At 53.4% G+C, this 20766-nt stretch overlaps 1 protein-coding gene across 13 annotated transcripts; it reads right to left on the minus strand.

Moving 5' to 3' along the window:
• Nucleotides 1-2571: 2571 nt before the first annotated feature.
• Nucleotides 2572-19965, minus strand: KMT5A (lysine methyltransferase 5A). Of its 13 annotated transcripts, none has more exons than XM_073789958.1 (9): nucleotides 19941-19965; nucleotides 14761-14882; nucleotides 13504-13660; nucleotides 12331-12366; nucleotides 10021-10240; nucleotides 9546-9633; nucleotides 6985-7044; nucleotides 5174-5364; nucleotides 2572-4448 (listed from the first exon to the last, which is right to left on the minus strand). In XM_073789958.1, exons 1-9 carry the CDS (start codon nucleotides 19948-19950, stop codon nucleotides 4238-4240), a joined length of 1095 nt encoding a protein of 364 aa, XP_073646059.1. In that variant the 5' UTR covers nucleotides 19951-19965; the 3' UTR covers nucleotides 2572-4237. The 13 variants fall into 13 exon arrangements, with proteins under 13 accessions (XP_073646059.1, XP_073646060.1, XP_073646061.1 ...); XM_073789959.1 differs by lacking the exon at nucleotides 19941-19965 and adding an exon at nucleotides 15151-15282; XM_073789960.1 differs by lacking the exon at nucleotides 19941-19965 and adding an exon at nucleotides 15151-15253 and having other exon boundaries at nucleotides 14761-14878.
• Between the last annotated feature and the right edge of the window lie 801 nt (nucleotides 19966-20766).

Consider the following 20766-nt stretch of genomic DNA (forward strand, 5'->3'; position numbering starts at 1 on the left):
TCTGTGTTTTAGAGTGGCCTCTTAGAGTTACGTGACCTTGTGTAAGTTACTTCAGCTTTTTGGAGTCTTGGTTTCCAAATCTGTGAACTGTATACAGTTGACCCTTGAATAACACAGATTGAACTGCGAAGGTCCACTCACACACAGATCCTTTTTCAATAGTAAGCACTGTAGTACTGCACGACCTGCACTTGGTTGAATCTGCGTATACGGAGGAAACTCGAATATGGAGGGCTGACTATAAGCTGTATGCGGATTTTTCGACTGTGGAGAGGGTGGGTGTCCATAATTCCCTGCATTGTTCAAGAGTCAAATACACACACACACACACACACACACACACACACACACACACACACGTATATATACATATATAACGTATGTATACCTACATAAATATATATATATGGTGCACATACATCTCATTGAATCTAAGTGAGGCACCATTATTTTGTGTGTTGCTATGACAGGAAAAATGCTACAAATTATAACATTAAGATGCTATTGATTTTAAGGCTCATCCTGATTTCAGCAATGTTAAAATGTGGAAAAAAATAAGCGCATTTAGGAATCAATGAAATACAGTCTGTAGATAGCGGGAGACTATACTTTGCAAAGAAACTAATGAGCCTGCTGAACTCACCCTATGAGCCTGTCTTCTTAGTGAATAACACTGGCTTACTGAACGTGTTTCCCGGCTGCCTGGATTATCTCATTTATTCCTATAACATCTGAGGAGATGGGGACTAATACTAATCGTCCCGTTTACAGATTTGGAAACCAAGACCCCAAGAGGTGAGAGTACTTCACACGAGGTCACGTAGCTGGGAAGTTACTGCCCAGAATGCACACGGAGGCCTGATTCTAAGGCCTCGGTTCTTATCTGTGACGCTCTATGTACCCTGATTCTCCAAAAAGTGCAAATATTAATAATGAGTGCAATTTACTATATGCCTTGCCCACACCTATATATGTTGCCTCACCTTATCCCTATGGGATGGGCGTTATTATTATTCCCGTGGTTCACCCAAGCACGTGCCAGCACAGTGGGGCTAAGGGGCTTGTCTAAGGCCCCAGCTGGAAAGTGATAAAAGTGGGACTTGAACCCAGGTGCCAAGGCCAAGACCACTCTGCCTCCCAAGAGTCGGCAGTGTTCAAATGTCTGATCCAGAATGCCATCTCAGCATCTTAGATCGGGGGGGGGGGGGGGGTTCCTGATTCCTGTAACGCTGCAACCCTGACTGGTTGCTGCCCTCTTAACAGCAGGGAGGGAGGAGGATTTCTGCACCTCGGAGGTGGGAGCTGACTTGGGAAACGAACCCGAGCATCCTGACTTCAGAACCGCAGACGCTGGGGTGTGGCCGTTGGAGCGCCAGAAGCTAAGTTCTTGGAGCCGGGCCCAGTGTGACCACAGACAGCAGAGACGCGCTGCTCCCACACTGCAGGCTTCCAACTCCAAGCCCAGCCCCAGGAGGAGCAGGCTTACAGGCAGCATCTATCAGTCCTGGGCACTTGTAAACAGGGAATGATAGAAAACCACCCAAAATTTTCATCCTAATAACAGCTAACATTGATTACTGAGGATCATCTATGTGCAAGTACTTTTTATGTCTCAAACTCATCCAATCCTCACCATCACCCCGACACAAGCACCAGTGTCATCTTCGTGTCACCGGGGAGGAAAGTGGCACGCAGGGCGGTTAGGTAACCCGCCCAAGGTTACACAGCTGCTAAGTGGCTGGAACCTGAGGTTCTGTTCCAGGGCCGAGCACTTGGCCACCAGGCCACACTTCCCCTCCAACGTGAGGAGGTAGTAATACGTGACGACTGAATCCTGCGGAAACCCCAGCAAGGCAGGTGGGCAGAGGCTGTTCCGAACCTGATGGACAAATTTCAGAGGGTAAGTGATTTGTTCAGGGTGACAGCTGACAAATGCTTAGAGCCGATCGATGCCGGGAATGGCTCTTCCACCTGTAAACCAAGGACTCTACCCACCGTCCCAACCTGCCTTTAGTGCCTGGGGCTGAGGGAACTAAGCCTCTCGGGGCGGGTGGTGGCGTGTGCAGTGGGGATGGCGATCTGGGCTGGCGGCGGGGCGGGGGACACGACGACTTCCAGCACCATTGAGACGCCTGAGAATCAGCTCTAGCACGTTAGAAACAACAATGACAGTTACAACAGCTAAAATGTATGCTACTTGCCAGGCATTGTTCTAAGGGGGCAACATGTTTAACTTTTAATCTCCACAAGCAACCTCTGACCCCCCCCTCATGATAAAAATGAAGAGACTGTCCCCTAGGAGGACAGTCACCAAAACTGATTCACACTGGTGTGTGGCCCTTTGTAAAATAAAACGGGAATTCCCTGGCAGTCCAGCGGTTAGGACTCCGTGCTCTTACTGCCGAGGGCCAGGGTTCAATCCCTGGTTGGGGAACTAAGATCCCACAAGCCGTGCAGTGTGGCCGAAACAAAAAACAAAACAAAACCAAAAAAATGCAACCTTTCTTCTGCCTCTGCCTTGTAAAAAACAAACAAACAAAAAACACAAAAAACCAGAATGACACACGTAGCCTCGCCTGGCAATAAATATTTTAATTTTCATTTCATTTTTATGATGACAAATAATTTTCAAGTTTATTTCCTTTTTTTTTTTTTAAATACAAAGCTAAACCACAAACAGGTACAACCAAGACATTTTATCTCACATTTACACACTCCCATCAGATCCTCCTCCAATTCACTGACCACTGACCAGGCAAGTGTGGGGTGGGGGGAAGACTTTCTTAGGTAGCACCGTCGTGAGACCGGGACAGGGGCACTGAAGCTGAGGACAGGCTCTCATGCCTGTCTCCATTCACATTTACCTGGGAGCAGGGGGCCAGGAGACCCCACGTCACGGCTCCAGAGCCCCAGGCCCCTGAACTACAGGTTAACAGAAAGTGGGAATCGGTTTCCCTTTGGGAGGAAGCTACCTGCTGCTCTTCCTGCTGTCACAGTCGAGGTGAAAACTTTACCCTTAGCCGTGATCCCTGGGCCGCTGGGCCCGCCCGCTCCCCTGCACTCCAGCAGCTGGGCTGGGGACCCTGTATTTCGGGGCTTGTAGGCTCACCCTTTGGTTCACGGCTGCATCTTCACAGGAAGGACACCAGGGGGTCTGACAAACAAAAGCCTTGACAGCAGGTCTGGAACTTTCAACCCAGCAGAATCAGGTTGGGGCGGGGATGGGGAGGTGGGGAATTGGGTAAGTAATTTCTGGTCGCACTACAAAACTTTATTTTTGATTAGAATAGTGTACCATCTCAAATCTCTTCTACAGAAACAAAACCAAGGGGGAGAAAAAAAGCCAAACTAAAAAAAAAAAACCCAAACAAAAACGCAGCCACGTCACTCACTTCAAGACCTATATACATGTAAGTTGTCTTCTGTGGTTTCTTTTTTTTCTTTTTTGTTTTTTGATTTTTATTATATTTTTAAAATAAGCTCAGTGTTCACATTTCTATAAAGAAATTAACCCAGTTTCGGGAACCCCTGCCCGGCAGGGCTAGGTAAGCAGTGCTTGTTCCTGCCCACATCTGCTTTGATTCCCCGCCCTGATGCTTCGAGGTGCCCAGAAAAGCGGCAGCCCGTGGAAGAGTAAATCTAGGCCCGGCCCGTGAGCCACCGGGTCAGTAAGCTTTCGAGAAAGCAGAGGGGAAGACTATCTTACTGTGAAACCTTTTTAAAAAATATTCATACACTTCCATGTGCGCCTGTCGAGATGTCAGGAAAACAAGAGCTTGGGAACATCCCGTCCAGGCCGTGGGGAGGCAGCTCTTCCTCGCGCCCGCCTGGCACTGGGACGTTAGGGCTGAGGAGGGGAGAGAGTCCCGGCTCCTCAGGTGGACGAAGGCGCATCGCCCAGCTTCCTAGTTCGTGTTCGACTCTTTCCTCTAAAACCTGTGCTGAGTCTTTGACTGCATGCACGGGAAGCACAAACGTTTGACTTGTATGCAAAAAAGGTACAAAAACAACCAGAATATAAAAGTTTTGGTAATATAAGGCCATCTGTTCAAGTCCACCTTGGAAACCTGTAACAGATATTTAAATACTACAGTGAAAAGGCATCTTAATATACTTTTTTAAAAACATCTGAAGGAATCTGCTAAGATTAAATGTGTAAAAAAAAAAAAAAAGTCAATTCCCTTTGAGGGCACTTTGTCCATTGAAGAAGGGAGGGGGGAGGGGCGGGGCCGTGGGGTTAATGCTTCAGCCAGGGGTGGGCTTCGATGGAAGCCCGGCTGCGGTCCCCATAGTCATACAGGAGCTCCTCCCCAGCCTCGATGTCGCGAGAGGCAATGAGGATGAGGTGAGGCACGCCGTCGATGTCGTGCAGTTTGGTTTGGCAGTTCCCACATTTACTGTGGTTGATCAGTCTTCCCAGGCGATTTGTCTCTCTGGTTGCATCCACGCTGGTGGGGAGGGAGGCGGCAGAGGATTAAATTGATAAAGAGGGTTCTGAACCCAGTCAGAGTCATGCTTGCTCTCAGCTCTGGTGGGACGGTTATTTAGGGCCACGTTTTTGGGAAAGCGAAGTAACTCAAAAAAAATATCTTTAAGAGCCCAGAGAGGCGCTCGGTGTGGGGGATCCGAGGCAGGGGGCAGGCCTAGACGGGAATGCAAAAGGCTCTTTGTGGAAGTTCTGCATAATAAATAAGTGAATAAAAATCAACTATGTTGACAGTGGGGGGAGGCCGTGCGGGTGTGGAGGCAGGCAGTACATGGGAACGCTCTGTACTTTCCACTCAGTTTTGCCGGGAACCTAAAACTGCTCTAAAAAGTACAGTCTATTAAAGAAAAAGCAATCAATGACACTGCCACACTGGGGACAGAGAAGTCAGCAATTCCCAGAGCTGTTCTGGCCACGGGTCCCAGAGGAGAGGCCAGGTGAGCCCCTACGCAGGCTTTCATGAGACTGGTCTACGTCTTGTCCCACGAGATGGCATCCAGAACCGCTCCGATCCCCAAAATTAAACATGGGAAGTGGGGGAGTGGGGGAGCTGCATCACAGCTTTGAAAAAAGGTAGCAAGAACTAAACAAGAAGCTGTTGCAGGAGAGTCAGGATGCCCTCGGTGGCCCTCTGGCTGGACCTCTGCCGGGGCGGGGAAGAGCCACTCGAAGCACTAGGGGACTTACCAGTAGGTTTTGCTCAGATACTGAAAATAGTACATGTAGCAGCCCGTGGAGGGGTCTTGCGCGTACAGAGCCTCCCGCTTCTTGGCGTCGGTGATCTCGATGAGGTCCCCGTGGTATTCCACCACAAACTCGCCCCGGGAGAACTGCTTGGTGGCAATCACGCCCCTGCCTTTGCCGTCAATGAGGTCAATCTGTTGGGTGGTGCCAAGAGGGAGGGTTGGTTCATAACAGCAACAAACGCCACAGTGCAGCGCCGGCTTCCGGGGGCGGGAGGCTTGCACCGCGTTCTTGGAACAGCTTTACTGCGGCAGGCCATAAAATTCACTCATTTCACATGTACAGTCTGATGGGTGTTAGTCAACATACACAGCTGTGCAACTGCTGCCGCAATCCATCGCCCAGAGCCCCCTCGTGCCCATCTGCAGAGCCTTGTTACGCCAGAGCCTGAGAGATCTGCTAGGTGGGTGCTGCCCCATTTTGCAGGTGAGAAAACGGGATTAGAGAGGCAGAGTTGTGTCCACGGCCACAAAGCTAGGAAGCCGTGTAGCACAGACTCAAATCCACGTCCTGGCCTCTTCGGGGGAGTAGTAGGACCCAGTGTTCTGAGTCTCTCCTTTATCCCATAATTAACCCTCCTGGGTTTCTCCTCACTCCATTTTCTGGAGATGGTGGGTGATTGCTTGAGGGGTCCAGACTTAAATTCAGATCCCCCCTAGGGCAGCGGTCCCCATCCTTTTTGGCACTGGGGACCGGTTTCGTGAAAGAGAATTTTTCCATGGACGGGGGTGGGGACGTTCAGGAGGTGATGCGAGCGATGGGTAGCGGGGATGCGGCTTCGCCCGCCCGCCCGCTGCTCACCTCCTGCTGTGCGGCCCGGCTCCTAACAGGCCGGGGACCGGTATTGGTCATGCAGCCCAGGGGTTGGGGGCCCCTGCCCCAGGGGATTCCCTGGCGGTCCAGTGATTAGGACTCTGAGCTTCCAATGCACGGGGCACAGGTTCGATCCCTGGTCAGGGAACTAAGATCCCGCAAGCCGTGCAGTGTGGGCAAAAAAAAAAAAAAAAAAAATTTCAGATCCCCCTCAATGGTGGGTGGAAACTGAAGCTTTCCAACCCCTGGGTCCTAGTCCAGGGCCATCTGGCCACCACTATGGAGACTTGCTCCCCTCTCATCCACCCAGTGTGTCTGAAATATACGAAGAGAAAAGCAAATCTCCTGGGCATTGCCATTTCCCAGGAAAACAGTCTAGAAAAATCTGATCAGTTTGTCTTTTTGAAAGTTTCCCTATGCGTCATGCTAAATGAAAGAAGCCAGATAAAACAGGCTACAGATTCTATGATTCCATTTGCATGAAGTGTGCAGAACAGGCAAACCCACAGAGACAGCAAGCAGACTGGTAGCTGTCAGGGGCTGAGGGCAGGAAACGCAAGTGAGTGCAGATGGGTTCGGGGTTTCCGTTTGGGAGGATGAAAAAGTTCTGGAACTCGACAGAGATGATGATCGCACAACTGTGACTGTAGGATGTACTTAACTGTACACTTAAAAATGGTTACAATGGTAAATTTTATGTTGCATGTATTTCATCATAATTTTTAAAAAGTTTCCTCAGGGTGACATCTCATGTTTCCTTCGTGAGGCCTTCCCTTTAACGACACTTTTAGCATTTGGTCCCTGGACAACCTGTAACAGCCCGCCTGGTCACAGTGACCATCAGAGGGTTGAAGCAGCGCAGCTCCTATGTGAGCCTCTGCACCAGGGAAGGTGCGACTTCACAGCCTTAACTCCCACGAGTGGGCCCTGCGGCCCCTTACCTTCATTCCTTCTTCTTTCCCACTTTCAATCAATTCGTCTATTCTTTTCCTTTCTTCAGACTGGGTGGGGAGGAGAGAAAAAATGAGACGTGCGTCAGCATTCTCTCCGAGGCCATTCCAGGAGCCCCGGCCGCCCGCAGGTCACTTGCAGTTGGCCTCCAGGGCACTGGTCCCAAAGGATGCCCAAGCCCCCAAGCCCCCATCCTTTCCTCAATGCCCGTCTGAGGCGGACCGTCGCCACCCGGGGTTTAAAGAGGCCAAGAGGAAGACAGTGGTGGCCCCAAGGGCAGAATCGGGCTTGTGGCTATGTTCTGTTTGGCCCATGCAGACTTCTAGAAAATAGCGAAATTGCTGACATTTAAAAATCAGGACTCTGACTTCATACGACAGCAGCCAGGGCTGTTCAGAGGCTGCGCCCTTTAGACGGGGTGCGTGTGCCCACCGCCTGCTCACTGCGGAATCTTCTGGCCTAGAACAGTGCCTGGCACACAGTAAGCCCTCAAAGCAACAACGGCCCCCCGCCACCCCACGTGCACACACACAGCTACCTTGTTAAATGATGAATCAGTTACAAGTGTGCAGAGATAAATGGGAGTAATCGTGGGAGAACTGAGATAGGCGACAGGGGACTTTCCTGCCGTGACAGAACAAGGCAGAGGAGACAAGCTGAGGAGAGCCGGGGCCGTGGAGGCCCTGAATGCACGGCCCTGAGTTTCACTCTGGAGGCTCGGGGTTTGGGGCATGTGATCAGCCAGCTCTGAGCGTCCTAAAGAGGATTCCGGCAGCAGCCCACGGGGGACCCAGGGCCTGAGTGGGCGGGAAGGGAGCAAGGTGTTGTCTGCGGAGCTCTTTGTCCATCTCACCCCCGCTGCCCACACCCAGCCCCGGGCCTCGGTTTCGGCCAGCCCCGGAGGGCAGGCAGGTCAGGCCTGACCTCACCCCTGAGACGAGGCCCAGCTGCCCCGCCCTCGGGCTTCACTTTGCGGTCAAGAGCTGCCGCCGCCCTGGCAGCCGCAGCCCAGCAGCCCGGCCGACAGCTGCCTCGCCGTCCTGGCCGGCGACCACCTGGCTGCGGTGCGCGCGCGGCAGAGCCAACACAAACGGCGGCGGGCACAGCGTGTCTCTCCCTCGCCACTGGCTCTGCGTCCAGGGACAGCGTGAGCTTTACTGTGCCGCCTGCTGCTTGCCGCCCGCCTGCTGCAGGGTCCGGCAGACCTGCGGCGCACCCTACTGCAGCCTCCACTGCCCCGACAGAGAGCCCCGTTGTTGTTGTTTTTAATTAAAAAGGCCAACTCAGCTGCCCGCCCCGCCCCACAGCCCAGAGCGGCGCCTGGTGGAGCTCCAGCCTCCCCGTGCGGGCGCGGCGGCTCTGAGCGGGGCTGGGCACCGCCTCGCCCTCTGCAGTGCCGTCTCTACGATGACCTCACACTGCCTCCCGCTGCAGGCAAACAGCTTGCAACAGCTTGTTCTTGGCTGAAAGACGCTGCCTTTCTAAGGAAATAAAGCCAAAGCTTCTCTCTAGGGGGAAAGATGGACCTCCCCACCTTTTTAAAGGAAGTCCTGCCAGTTCAGAGGTGGGGGGGTGGAGAGAGGCTAGATCACCATCTGTACAGCCACAGCTCTCACATCAAAAGGCTGAAGGGGTCTGTTCCGGTTGAAAGGCCAGGCCCCCACCTCCCTCGTGGGGGGCAATCCTGAGCGCTACTCCCAAGCCTGCGGGTTATTCTGCCGCTCCCGGGGTGGGAGGGTGGACAGAAGCAGCCGGGGGCTGCACGGCCCGGCCACACCCTGGGTTTCCCTAACAGAAAGGCAATAACCACACCTCACTGCATCAAATATTGATCGCCTGTGCACAGCTCAGCACTCTGCAAACACGGCAGGCAGGGGCCTCACAGCCCAATCAGCCTTCCTGCCTGGTTTTCGCACGTTCTGAGGGACAGTGGCTGGGTGGGAAAGAGCAGAGAGGGGCCCCGGGAAGGGACAACACGGGGGAAGCAAGTGACGATAGTTAACAGGTGCTCAGTGCATACCAGGCATGGTTCTAAGTGTTCTACGTGCATTAACTTAAGAATGCAGCCCTCCCAACAACCGCACACGGTACTACTTTATTATCCCATTTTACAGACAGGACAGAGAGGCACAGAGCGGTTAAGTAACCGGCCCGACGTCATACGACCAGGAAGTGGTTCCCAAGCCACTGCTCTTTACCACCTCGAGACATGAAACTTCTGGACAGCAGAAAAACAAGCCTCCCAAGAGCATGCAGCCTTCATGTTCCTAGGCTCCGACGGCCCTGCCAAAGCCACTTTCATGGTAAGTCCTGACTTTCCAGGCCACGTGCTACAGGCGACAAGGCTCCTTCACAGAGGCATCGTAACTAAGCTTCATGGTGACCAGAGTTATGACGGCCCCCACTAGACCAAGGAGAATATCGAGGCCATGGAGGCCAAGAGACTTGTCCCAAGATGATACAAAGCGAGCTCAGGCTGTGCACGGCAAGCACCGCCCACTGGTATGCCCTGCCCCTTCCGAGAGCCGGAATCAAAACCACGGGACTCTACCTGCAGCTCAGCTTTGCTCTTCCTGGAGCTCCTTCGCACAGGGTAGAAATCTGTGAGCTTACGATTCTGCTGCGTTTTTCCTTGAGCTCTGGGGTGAGAAAGGAAGAGGAGAAAACAAGTATTAGCACCGAGACCGCATTCACGTCCAGGAGGCACACAACCCCCGAGCAGCAGGCTCCTTGGAAGCCATGTCACTTCAACACCTCTGTCCACCGTGGCCCAGGGTCACTCAGGCTCACCTGCCCACGGGGGCCTCAGAGAGTGTCAAAGACAGGCTGCCTACTCTCGGCGGGGAGCGGGCTCCTGAGCTCTGGACCCGTGACAGACCAAGATGCTGACAAACAGTGGTGTCCCCGGTGGCGACTCAGGAATCTGAGCCTTGACGGCTCAAGGGGCTGAGAGGGTGGGTGGCCTCACCCCTGCCAGCACTGGGCAGGCTGCCCTGTGTTAGGGGTGGCCTCCAGGGGGCGCTTACTTTTTCCTGGGAGCCTGTTTGGCCCTGACGGGCTTTTTCAGGGCTTGCTTGGCGGCAGCTGCATTGGGAGAATCACAAGACGAGGTCGGGGTTTTGGGAGGTTCTGTTGCTTCAGATTTTTGGTTTGGAAAAGGGGCCAGGGGACCTCTCCTGGCGTCTTTGATCTTCTGTTCCTCGGCCTTCATGGAGCTTCGTATTGCATTCCCAGAGTTTCTTTTCTCTGTGGGCAGAGGGTGGGGGGAGACAGGCTGACTCTGGACCCACCGGCTCCCACTTTCCAGCCCTCAGCCGCATGCTAAGACAGGCTTGGAGAGAAGAGAGGGATGGGGCGTGTTGGGCAGCCGTGCCCTTGGGCTGTTAAGCCTGGTGTCCACTAACCAGTATCTTGGGCAAAGCGTCTGGCTTTACTTTTTGACCCAGACACTGGGTGCAGCTTTTGGTCTTCTGCATCTTTTTTTTCTTTTTCTAGCTTTGTTGAGGTATAATTGAGAAATACAATTATAAGATATTTGAAATGTTACACCATGATGAGTCAACATATACATTGTGAGTGGATCCCTCTCATCTAATTAATCAACACATCGGGCCTTCTGCATCTTGAAAGAGCCCTTGAAGCAGAAGCACCACGGCCAGCAACACTGGCGTGAGGGCTCGACCAATGGCTTTTCAGGAAATGGGCTGCAGACCCCAGGGAAAAAAGCTAAATTCCTAAAGGGTGGGCCAGTGTTGGTGGACAGGAGTAAGGCAATAAAGCAGAACCTCTCCCCAGCAAAGACCTCTTCCCCAAGAGCTAGCTGCCTGGAGTGATTCATTTCAGACTCGTTTTCTTTTTTTTTTTTTTTTAAATTCCCTGTTCTAACAGGGTCGAAGCCCAGTGTTCACAGTGGTTCCCAGCACGGTGCCCCGACACCAGTCAGTGTGTTGTTGAGGGACGTCGCCAATGACTTGTTACTAAAAATAGTTGTGGAGCACCAGTGTTGGACTATTTTTTTTCAAAAGAGATTTTACTTTTAACAGATAATTAAATAATGCATTGCTGGTGGGAATGTAAGATGGTGCAGTCACTTTGGAAAAGAATTTGGCAGTTCTCCAAAATGTTAAACATAGAGTTACCATATGACCCAGCAATTCTAGTTCTAGGAATCTATCAAGAGAATTAAAAGCAGATGTCTACACAAAAACCTGTATATGAACGTCTGCAGCAGCTTATTAATAGTCAAAAAATGGAAACAACCTGAACGTCCATCAAATGATGAATGGGTCAAGAAAATGTGGTACATCTGCAGGATGGAATATTATTCAGCCACAGAAAGGAACGAAGTACTGACACAGGCTACAACATGGATGAACCCTGAAAACATTATAATGAGTCAAAGAGGCCAGACACAAAAGGCCACGTATTAGATGATTCCATTTATATGAAATGTCCGGAATAGGCAAATCCATAGAGACAGGATATAAATTAGGGGCTGCCTGGGGCTGGGGGAAGGGAGGAATGGGGAGCGACTGTGAATAGGTACAGGCTTTCTTTTTGGGGTGATGAAAATGTACTGGAGTTTAACAGAGGTGATAGTCGCACATATCTGTGAATATGCTAAAAACCACTGAATCGTACCCTTTAAAATGGTGAACTTCAGGATATCAGAATTATATCTCAATAAACAAAAGAGAAAAATAAATACATCAGCACCCATCCAGACCATTCTGGCTCCTTGTACGCCCTCCTGGGTGGAGGTAAGGCGTCAGGCATAACCCTACAAGTGGGTGGTGCTCGTGAACATCAGCAGTCATGTTGAGTCTGCATCAAGGCAGGAAAAGGGTCTAGAATCATGGACAAGAACCTGGACCTTGGGGTCTCCTCCAATGTTCCTCCAGCCCCCAATTCTGACTGTCGCCACGTAATAACACTACGAGTCAAATCAGCTAGCTTGTGCCCCGTGTCCCCATTTAGGACAATCTACATCCTGCCCCGTTCCAGAGGGGACGTGAGACTGGCTGAGTGCCATCTCAAAAGAGCCCCTTCCCCAACCCAGTGTGGTGAGTGCTGTTCTGAGTGCTGCCTACGCTGAACTGCGGGGAGGGGCAGGCCGTGATGCTCACAGCCCAGTGGAGAACAGGCTGACGTATGGAGTGCTCACAAAGCCGCCCCCCACTCCTTTTTTCTGGCCGCACTGCACGGCTTTTGAGATCTTAATTCCCCCGAACGGGGACTGAACCTGGGGTCCAGGGCAGTGAAAGAGCCGAGTCCTAACTACTGGGCCACCAGGGAATTCCCTCACAAAGCCCATCTGCACCTGCTCTTTAACTGACCTTCAGAATGGTCCTGTAGGACTCCTCTCTCTCCCACTGTACAGAGAGAACGGAGGCTCAGAAAAGAGTAGCAAATTGCCCACGTCCCTTCCTTTGATCAATGGCAGAGCTAGGATTGGAACCTTTAAGTCATATGAAGTAACATCACCCTATGTCCCAGGGGGAATCAGGCAGAGGGCCGGCTCCTGCCCCTGGGTCTCAGATCTGGCCCAGAGGTTGGGCTACCCCATCCCTTACGGGGCCTCAGATCTGGCCCAGAGGTTGGGCTTCCCCATCCCTTACGGGGCCTCAGATCTGGCCCAGAGGTTGGGCTACCCCATCCCTTACGGGGTCTCAGATCTGGCCCAGAGGTTGGGCCACCCCATCCCTTTACGGGGCCTCAGATCTGGCCCAGAGGTTGGGCCACCCCATCTCTTACGGCACTTTCTGTTAACGAATACAAAGCTTCCTGGTACGGAGCTGCTGATAGCCAGAGTTTTGCTTCTCTAAGGCAAGGTTTAATCAGAAAGGAGCACGGTGAATTGGGGAAAGCTCACGTGCACCGGCGCCCCCGCCCCGCCCTCAGCTTTAAAAGGGAATATTTGGGTTAGAACAAGATGTGTAAGAGGTCTCAGCGTGTTTTGCAGGGCCAGACAGAATTTTCAATAACCATTAATTTTCTTGCTCAATATTTTAACCCCAAATCTCATTCCAGAGTATGATGCTCCAGAGACTAGCACTGAACACTTGAGTAGAAAGAAACTTTAGAACTGAGGTCAAGGCCACCTCATAAAAGGGAAGGAAATCAGTTCCTTAGGTTCACACGACTCAGCGGGAGTGCAAGAGCCTGGTCTGGACAACCTAGACTCATAATTTCTGTACTTTTAGCACCTGTGAGCCTCTCTAACAACAGGCCAGGTGCCATATTGTTGCAACTTGGCAAGATAATCAAGCCTGAAGGACACGCTAACTCTTGTGAAAGCAGGGAGAACCTGTCAGACCAACAGGGCACACGCCCTGGAACAGGCAGCTCTTTCCCCCTTGTCTGTGTTTCCCAGCAGCAAGACCAAACATGGTTCAACCCTCTTGAACTTTGGCTTGAAAAGGCTGGATAAAAATTTAGCACATTTACATTATTCTGCAGGATGCGAGCCGGCCAGCTATGGTCAGAACAGGGCCATTTCAGAGGCTTACCGTCGCGTTTCCTGTAGATTCCGGCTAACGGCTTCCCCTGGCATTTGACTTCGTGATGTGCAACTGAGTTCTCTTCCTGAAGGGGGGAACGCATTCCAGAGCATTTGTTCGGGCTCATGTAGGTATAGATCTTTGATTGCCCGGTAAATACATTCTCCTAAAACGACAAATGCATATTCTGAAAGAGGCTTGAAGAAGAAGATCCCACAAGATTTAGGCAGCCAAGGGGGCAATCAGAATACAAAAGACAAAAAATAGACAACATCTCTCAAAAACTGGGCTACTCCAGCCCCAGCAGAGCAGTGGAAGGTTCAGAATCCCCCAGGTCCAAGTCCGTCTCTAATTCCATTCGCTAAGGGGGGACATCTGGCCAGCAGAACCAGCCGTCCACAAAGGTCTATATAAGAAGGAAACAACCTACCCGTAGCAAGGAGGTCAGAAGGACCAGGGTAAACAAGGCCGGGATGGGAAGGGCTGGCCTAGTGCAGGAGCCGACTGCCCTGGCAGGAGCTGCAGGGACTCTGGCACAGAAGCGGGCCTCAGGGAACCTGATCAACCACTTCTCAGTCCTGAGGTCAGCTGGCAGGACCTGCCATTACTGCCTGAGCCTTCTGTGTGCCCAAGCCTGGCCCCTCTCAAATCATGCAGCCCAGCAGCCTCCACAGACTGCGGGACTGGGCTGCGGTTGGGGTAGTTCTCTCGGGCTAACTGGGGGGGTGCAGAGCTAAAGGAAGAAACGCCTAGAGACGTCGCATTTAGGGCGGTTACTCGACTGCGGTGGGCAGACCGGTGGGGCGGACAGGTCACTGCTGGTGTCTCTGGGTGTGCGGCCTCTCCTCTGAGTAAGCACAGACAGGAGGAGGGCCTTCCCAGAAACCCTACTGAGCCTTTCTGCCTGGTGAGCCATTCAACACCAAGTCAGCGAGACCCTGTGACCTCCCCGAGGGCCCCGGGCAGGCCCCGCACACTCTGGGAAGGCGGCCACCACAGGGGTGGCTGGGTCTCGGGGCCTGGAAATGCCATAAAGACACAAACTTTTACGAGGTCAAACACTGCTAGGGTCATGGCGGAGCGGGTGTGGACGCCACTCCCAGGCAGGCAGCAGAAAAGGAAGCTGCCCGGCCGGGCGCCCCGCCCGCACCCCCGCCCCAGGGCCGCGGGGGCGCCCACGTGCTCTCGGAGCGGGGTCGGCAGGGGCGCCCGGCCGCACGGCCCTTCGGGGCGCGCCGAGCGAGTGCGGGGAGGGTGCCTGCTTACCCCGTTGGTGCGGGGCCTCCCCGGGCCCCTCCGCTCCACCATCTCCGGGCCCGGGGCCGTCGCTGCCACCGCCGCCGCCGCCGCCGCCGCCTCCACCGCGCGGGGCTTGGACATCTTCCTGCCTGGAGAGGGGGACCCGGGGGAAGCGGGGGAGGGGGCGCTCAGGGCGCGGCGGGGCGGGGAGCGGGGCCGCCCGGGCCGGGCGCCGCGGCGGCGCCTCCCGCCGCAGCCATGTTCCGAGGGCCCGGCGGCGGTGGGCCGCCCGCGCCGCCGGGAGGCCGGGGCCGGCCGGCGGGGCCAGGCCGGGGCCCGAGTCGCCCTCCCGCCGCCCGGCCCGGCCGGGCCCCGCGCGCCGCCCGCCCCCCGCGCGGCCGGGCCCGACACACCCACCTGCAGCCCGGCCAGGCCCATGGCGGCGCGCCCCGCGCCCTCGCCCTCGCCGCCGCCGCCGCGGCCCGGCCACCAGCGCTGCCGCTGCCGCTGCTGCTGCTGCTGCCGCCGCCACCAGCGCCGCCGCGGCGCCCCAGGGAAGGGCCGGCGGCGCCCCACGGCGCCCCCTTCCCCCATGGCCTGCGAGGCAGAGCCCGGCACCCGCGCGCCGCGGCAGCCCCGGCCGGCCCGGGACCGAGGACGCAAGGAGGGAGGCGCTGGCGGCGCGTCCTCCGCGGCCCGCCCGCTCGCCGCTGCCGCCACCCACCGTCCGCTCCCGGCCGGGGAGGGGGCTGGCAGGGGCGGCGCTGCGAGGCTCCTCCGGAGCGAGGGAGGGAGAAGGGGAGGGAACGAAGGAGGGCGGGCCCCGCGGCCGCGAGGAATCCCGACTCGGGCGCGCCCCCTCTCGCGCGTCCTCAGCCACTCGGGGAGGAAGGGGTGTGAAACATGATAATGACAGCCCGGGCTCTCGGCCGGCCAGGCTCCTACTCTCGCTGGCTCAACGGCTATTTCGGGAGACCCGTCCGTGCCAGGCGCAGTCGGCAGCGGTGAACGCGACAGGCGAGAGCCCTCTTGTGTGCCCGAGCCTGTGCTCACGGAGTGTTTTCCTGGGCATTTAACCTTCCCGGCAAGCCCCTGGGGGCCAGGTCCTGTGGCTAACCGTTTATGATGAGGATACTGAGCTTCCAAGGAGGTGCAGAGGCTTGTCCAAAGCCACAGAACTAGAAAGCGATCAGGTTAGGTGTCAAACCCAGGCGGTCTGCACCTGACCGGTCCGGACCCTGGGGAAATAGAGCCAGGAATTATAACGGTATGTTTGCTGGGTGCTTCTCTTGCATACCTTATGCCATTCAGACCTCACAACAGCCCTTTGAAGGTAGACACCATTATTTTCTCTTCCACAGACAGGGAAAACAACCTCGGAGAAGTGAGGAGCTTGGCCAAGTTCTCAGAACTAGAAATAGATTACCAGGCCAACAGACCAGAGCCTACACTCCTGGCCACTAACTTCCAGGTTACAGGTGAGGAAATAAACATACAGGAGCAAATGGTGTTGCAGAGGGTTTAGCAAGTCACCCAAGTCTCCTGTCCCCGAGGAGATGTCCTGGGAGGCAGGGGTTCCAGTATACCTTACTGCCCTGAACCACTGTGCTGTAGCCATTAGGGTTTGAGGGCCCATGGCCAAAAGAGTCCCTGTATTTGTTCAAAGTCATAATGCAAACAAGAGACCTCGGGGCATCTAGCCTTGGGTTATGGCCTGAGAGGCAAAGATTGGGTATCTCTCCCTGCATCTGCCCCAGAGGTGCTTTGTGACCATAGCCAACTCCCTTACCCAGACTAGGCCTCAGCATCCTCGTGGATAAAAACTAAGAACTATGAATTCCATAACGTACCCAGGGCACCTTTGACATCCACAGATAAACAAATGGCTGTCACTTTAAGTAGCTGCCTCCCGTTAGAAGGGATAAGACAGTGGATTAAATGGCAAGACACTGCTCAGGACAACACCTCCCAAATCAGCTCGTGCTTTAGAATCCTTCAGAGCAGGGCTGGGGAACCCCTGCCATACCCATCCAACCACTGACTCCAGTGGAGTAGGCTAGTCTGCCCACTTGAATACCCAAGAGACTATGCAGAGTTAGGATTCTAAAGTGACACTCTGACACCCAGGTTGAGCCATCTGAAACAGTGTCTGTTACCTCTGCAGGGCAGAGAAGGTTTGTAGTTTGTTGCCAAACTATCATGGGAATCATGGTCTGGAGGCAGGAAGCAGATGCTCAGATCAGCTTGTCCATTTCTCATACTATTTTAACTCCCTCGCCCCCACTACACACACCTACTCAGGGCTATAGCTTTCTCCATCATAGCCCACAAAATGCAGGGGATACATTAAAATACAAGTCTAGCACCCATTTCTCTCAACTCTGCAGCTCTAGTAGCTAGAAAATTTAGTTCAAATCCTTCAGTAAAGTTTCAAAACACTTTGTTTTGTCTGTACATGAGGTGTTCATATGTGCATAACAAATACATATACCCAGTCACAGAAATAAAAACTCTTAATGTTGCCCAGGGTCTCATAGAAATAGAATCCAACAGCAATGATACTAATAGCTTGCACTTACTGAATGTTTACTGTGTCAGGCCGTACAATAATGCATTATTTAATTTAACCTTCCCAACCATTTATGAGAAGGTACTATTCTATTTCACAGATGTAGAAATCGAGGCTTGGGGAAAATAAATCACTTGCCTAAGGGTCACATGACTGAGATACTGATGGATATGAGGATACTTCAGCATAAAAAAATGTATACTGCTTTCCTCAAACTCAGACACTAAAATACCAATTCATCCATTCAACAAGCATTTATTGACTACCTACTGTGTTCCAGGCCCTGTGCTAAAGACGCAACAATGAACACAGACAGAGATGGAGCACATTGAGGCCAGAGGGGTGGGTAGGCCCCTTACAGGCCAGGGTGAGGACTGTGGATTTGATCCTAAGAACAAAAGGGGAGGTTAGGGGCAGAAGGAGTGGTGAGAGTCACATGATAAATATCTGTGTTCTTGGGGACCACTCTAGCTGCTGAGGCACGATAAATTGGAGATGGTCACAGTGGGAAGAGGGAGACCAAGTATGAGGCCACCTGACAGTGGCAGTAGAAATGGGGAAAAGTAGATGTACGGATCCTGCCCAAAGTAATATCCTTGAGGCTGTAAATATTTACATAATTGTAAAACTTCAAAACCAGAGAGGAGTTACCCAGTATCTGAACATTTTGTTCATGTGACTCCGCAGGGCTCTCAAAGTGAACTACAACTTAGGAACAAAGACCTCTTTTCTAGAAGAAAAAGACTGACCCTTCATTGGGGGGGGGGGGTCATGTGAGTCACTGAGAATCACTAACCAGTACATTACAAAGGTGATTTGTAACCTGTTATGGTAGAAGCTGGGTACACTCATCTTCACTTTGGCTAAATAAGGGAGGTAGAGCGGAACAAACAAAGACACAGAATGGCCAGAGTCTGGACAGTGACTTTGGACTTCAGCTTCCACCTCTGAAAAATGGAAGTAACAGTTTGTAAAGATTAACTGACATAATAAAGCACCTGGCCCTCAATGGTAATTATTACTTGCCCATATTGAGTATTCAAGTATTTCAATGGCAAAGTGGTTCACTTTGTTTCCCCCCAACAGATTAATTAAAGCAAGCTATTTTTTTTTTAATGCACTACTGTTAAAACAGGTAGTTTAGGGCTTCCCTGGTGGCGCAGTGGTTGAGGGTCCACCTGCCGATGCAGGGGACACGGGTTCGTGCCCCGGTCCGGGAAGATCCCACATGCCGTGGAGCGGCTAGGCCCGTGAGCCATGGCCGCTGAGCCTGCGCGTCCGGAGCCTGTGCTCCGCAACGGGAGAGGCCACAACAGTGAGAGACCCGCGTACTGAAAAAAAAAAAAACACAAAAAAAAAACCAGGTAGTTTAAATGATTTTGCTGCTGTGATGGGAAAAATGAATCAGGGAAGCACAGCTTTATTAAGATATGTCAGATAAAATAGTCAGATATTATTAAATATACTTTTAGATGCTTAACCCTTTTCTGAAGAAAAATATTTAAGGCATCTTACTTTTCTGTGTGGACTGGGTTACGAAGCTCTTTAACATGAAGTTCACTATGCCTCATTTCTTAATCATAATCTAGGTAAATCTTGTCCCAAAAGACCGTAAAGGGATGCTGGGAAAATAAATGATGCACCTGGGTGCAGGAGCTGACAACAAAGAAGACCAATAAATATTTGCTGAATGAATCCTTATTTTATTCATTATGATCGCCACAGGGAGCATACTGCATTAACGCAAATTCCTACTAATATGTAATACCCTGAGAATTTTGAGAAAAATGTAAAACCTCAACTTATTTCTTTTAAATAATAATTCAAGTGAACCATCACGCTAAAGTTTTTGCATGAAGGAGACACAGCGGCTGGAAATGACCAGCGGTTGGAGATCACTTTGCCGCATAACGTGGGTCTTACTGTCCTGACAGCCAACTAACTGCGAAGAACTTCAGGCAGGGACATCGCCTCCCTCGCGGCTGCACAAACCCACCCAAGCCATCTCCCGTGGGCAGGAGTACTGATCAGCTGCGGCGCGAAGGGCCGCCCCGGGAGGTGCCAGGGGACCTGTTTCACCCCAAAGTGGGCCAGCAGGGCCCGTCCCCGCCCCGGCGGCGCAGAGCTGACTCAGGGAGTAGGGAGGGAAAGGAAGGCGCCTGCCGCGGGGTCCACTCCGACGCGCTCCCCACCATGTAGGTTACCGATCTGCGCCCTCGCCTCGGGGTCACCTCCTTTCCTAACAAGAGAGAGCCCTTAAGCAGGCGAAGCCTCGCCCTCCCCCCATTTGTATCAATGACAACCATTCCCTGGAGGTGCCCTGCGCTTTCGTTTCCAAACAGCTTTGACATATGGCCCCATTGCGTCGGGAGAGGCAGGCCACCGGGTGCCCACACTTTAAAGAGGGGAAACCGAAGCACGGGAGTAGGAGGGGTTTCTGGGGGCTTCGGAAGCGAGGGTGGGGACGAGGTGGGGAAGGTTCCGCAGCCCCTCCCCCCCGCACCCCAGCTCGTCCCCGCGTTCCGTGCGAGCAGCCGGCGGGAGAGCGCTTCCCTGCCGCAGCTCCCGCCACCTCGGTCCCGCCTCCAGCGCGACCCCCTATCCCAGCTGCCCCGGCGCTGGCCACCCGGGCCAATACCTCTAGCCATGGCCGCGCTCTGTCACCGCCTAGGATCTCCCGGGAAACGCAGCTTTCGAAAAAAGTTACAAGTGTAGCCAACTGCTCCGCCGGACCCCGGCTGCTGCCCTGATTGGCGCCGCCGCCCGCCTTTCCCCAGGCTGCCCGCCGTGATAGGCGAACTCGAGAGGGAAAGCCCGCCCTTCTCCCCTCCTCCCCGGAGGGGGCGGGGCGAGCGGCCGCACTTCATACAAACGCTTTCAGGACAGGTCCCAGCGGAGGACGTGGGAGGGGGTTTAAATTTTACCGTCTTCCCACGTTGATTGGCTGCGCTGGAAGGACATCCGCGCTGCCATTGGGAGGCCCCAAACTCCGCCCTCTCCGGGTGCTGCAGCTCCGCCCCGGGGAGATTTAGTCACGCGGCTGGAGGCCCGGACTAGGATTAGACCCACTCGGGACTTCCGGTTTTTCGGGCGTTTGACCGGAACCCGACCTTTGACCCCTCGACCTCCCCTTTTGACCTGGGAAGCCTAGGTCCCAGCAGTTTAACATCTGCACCACCTTGACCTTTTCAGCAGTTTAATCCATTCATTCCTAAATTGAAAGGTTTATCGAGTCCGCTCTTACAGTATTCAAAACCCGCGGGCACAGTTCTTAACCAACTGAGTCAGCCTCGCTGAGCCACAGCGATCCTAGCCCAACATACCCCAACCGTTTTACAGATGGGGAAAGAGAGGACCAGCAGGAACATGTAACTAACTTGCTGCCCAGTGTCACCCAGCAATTTAATTGCAGGTCCTGGATAAGTCTTTTGACTGTTAGTCCACTAGAGGGCTACCTTAACCCC

This window comes from Tursiops truncatus, chromosome 13 (genome assembly GCF_011762595.2).
Source record: "Tursiops truncatus isolate mTurTru1 chromosome 13, mTurTru1.mat.Y, whole genome shotgun sequence".
Lineage (NCBI taxonomy): Eukaryota > Metazoa > Chordata > Mammalia > Artiodactyla > Delphinidae > Tursiops > Tursiops truncatus.

Excerpts from the sequence above, each read along its gene's own strand:
- KMT5A (XM_073789957.1), bottom strand. The coding sequence starts at position 15,327 with ATGGGGGAAGGGGGCGCCGTGGGGCGCCGCCGGCCCTTCCCTGGGGCG. Across the intron at positions 12,367-13,503 it reads AATCTACAGGAAACGCGACG|TGGGAGAGAGAGGAGTCCTA; the intron begins GTAAGCCTCTGA and ends CTCTCTGTACAG. Across the intron at positions 5,365-6,984 it reads GGAAAGAAGAAGGAATGAAG|ATTGACCTCATTGACGGCAA; the intron begins GTAAGGGGCCGC and ends ACCACCCAACAG.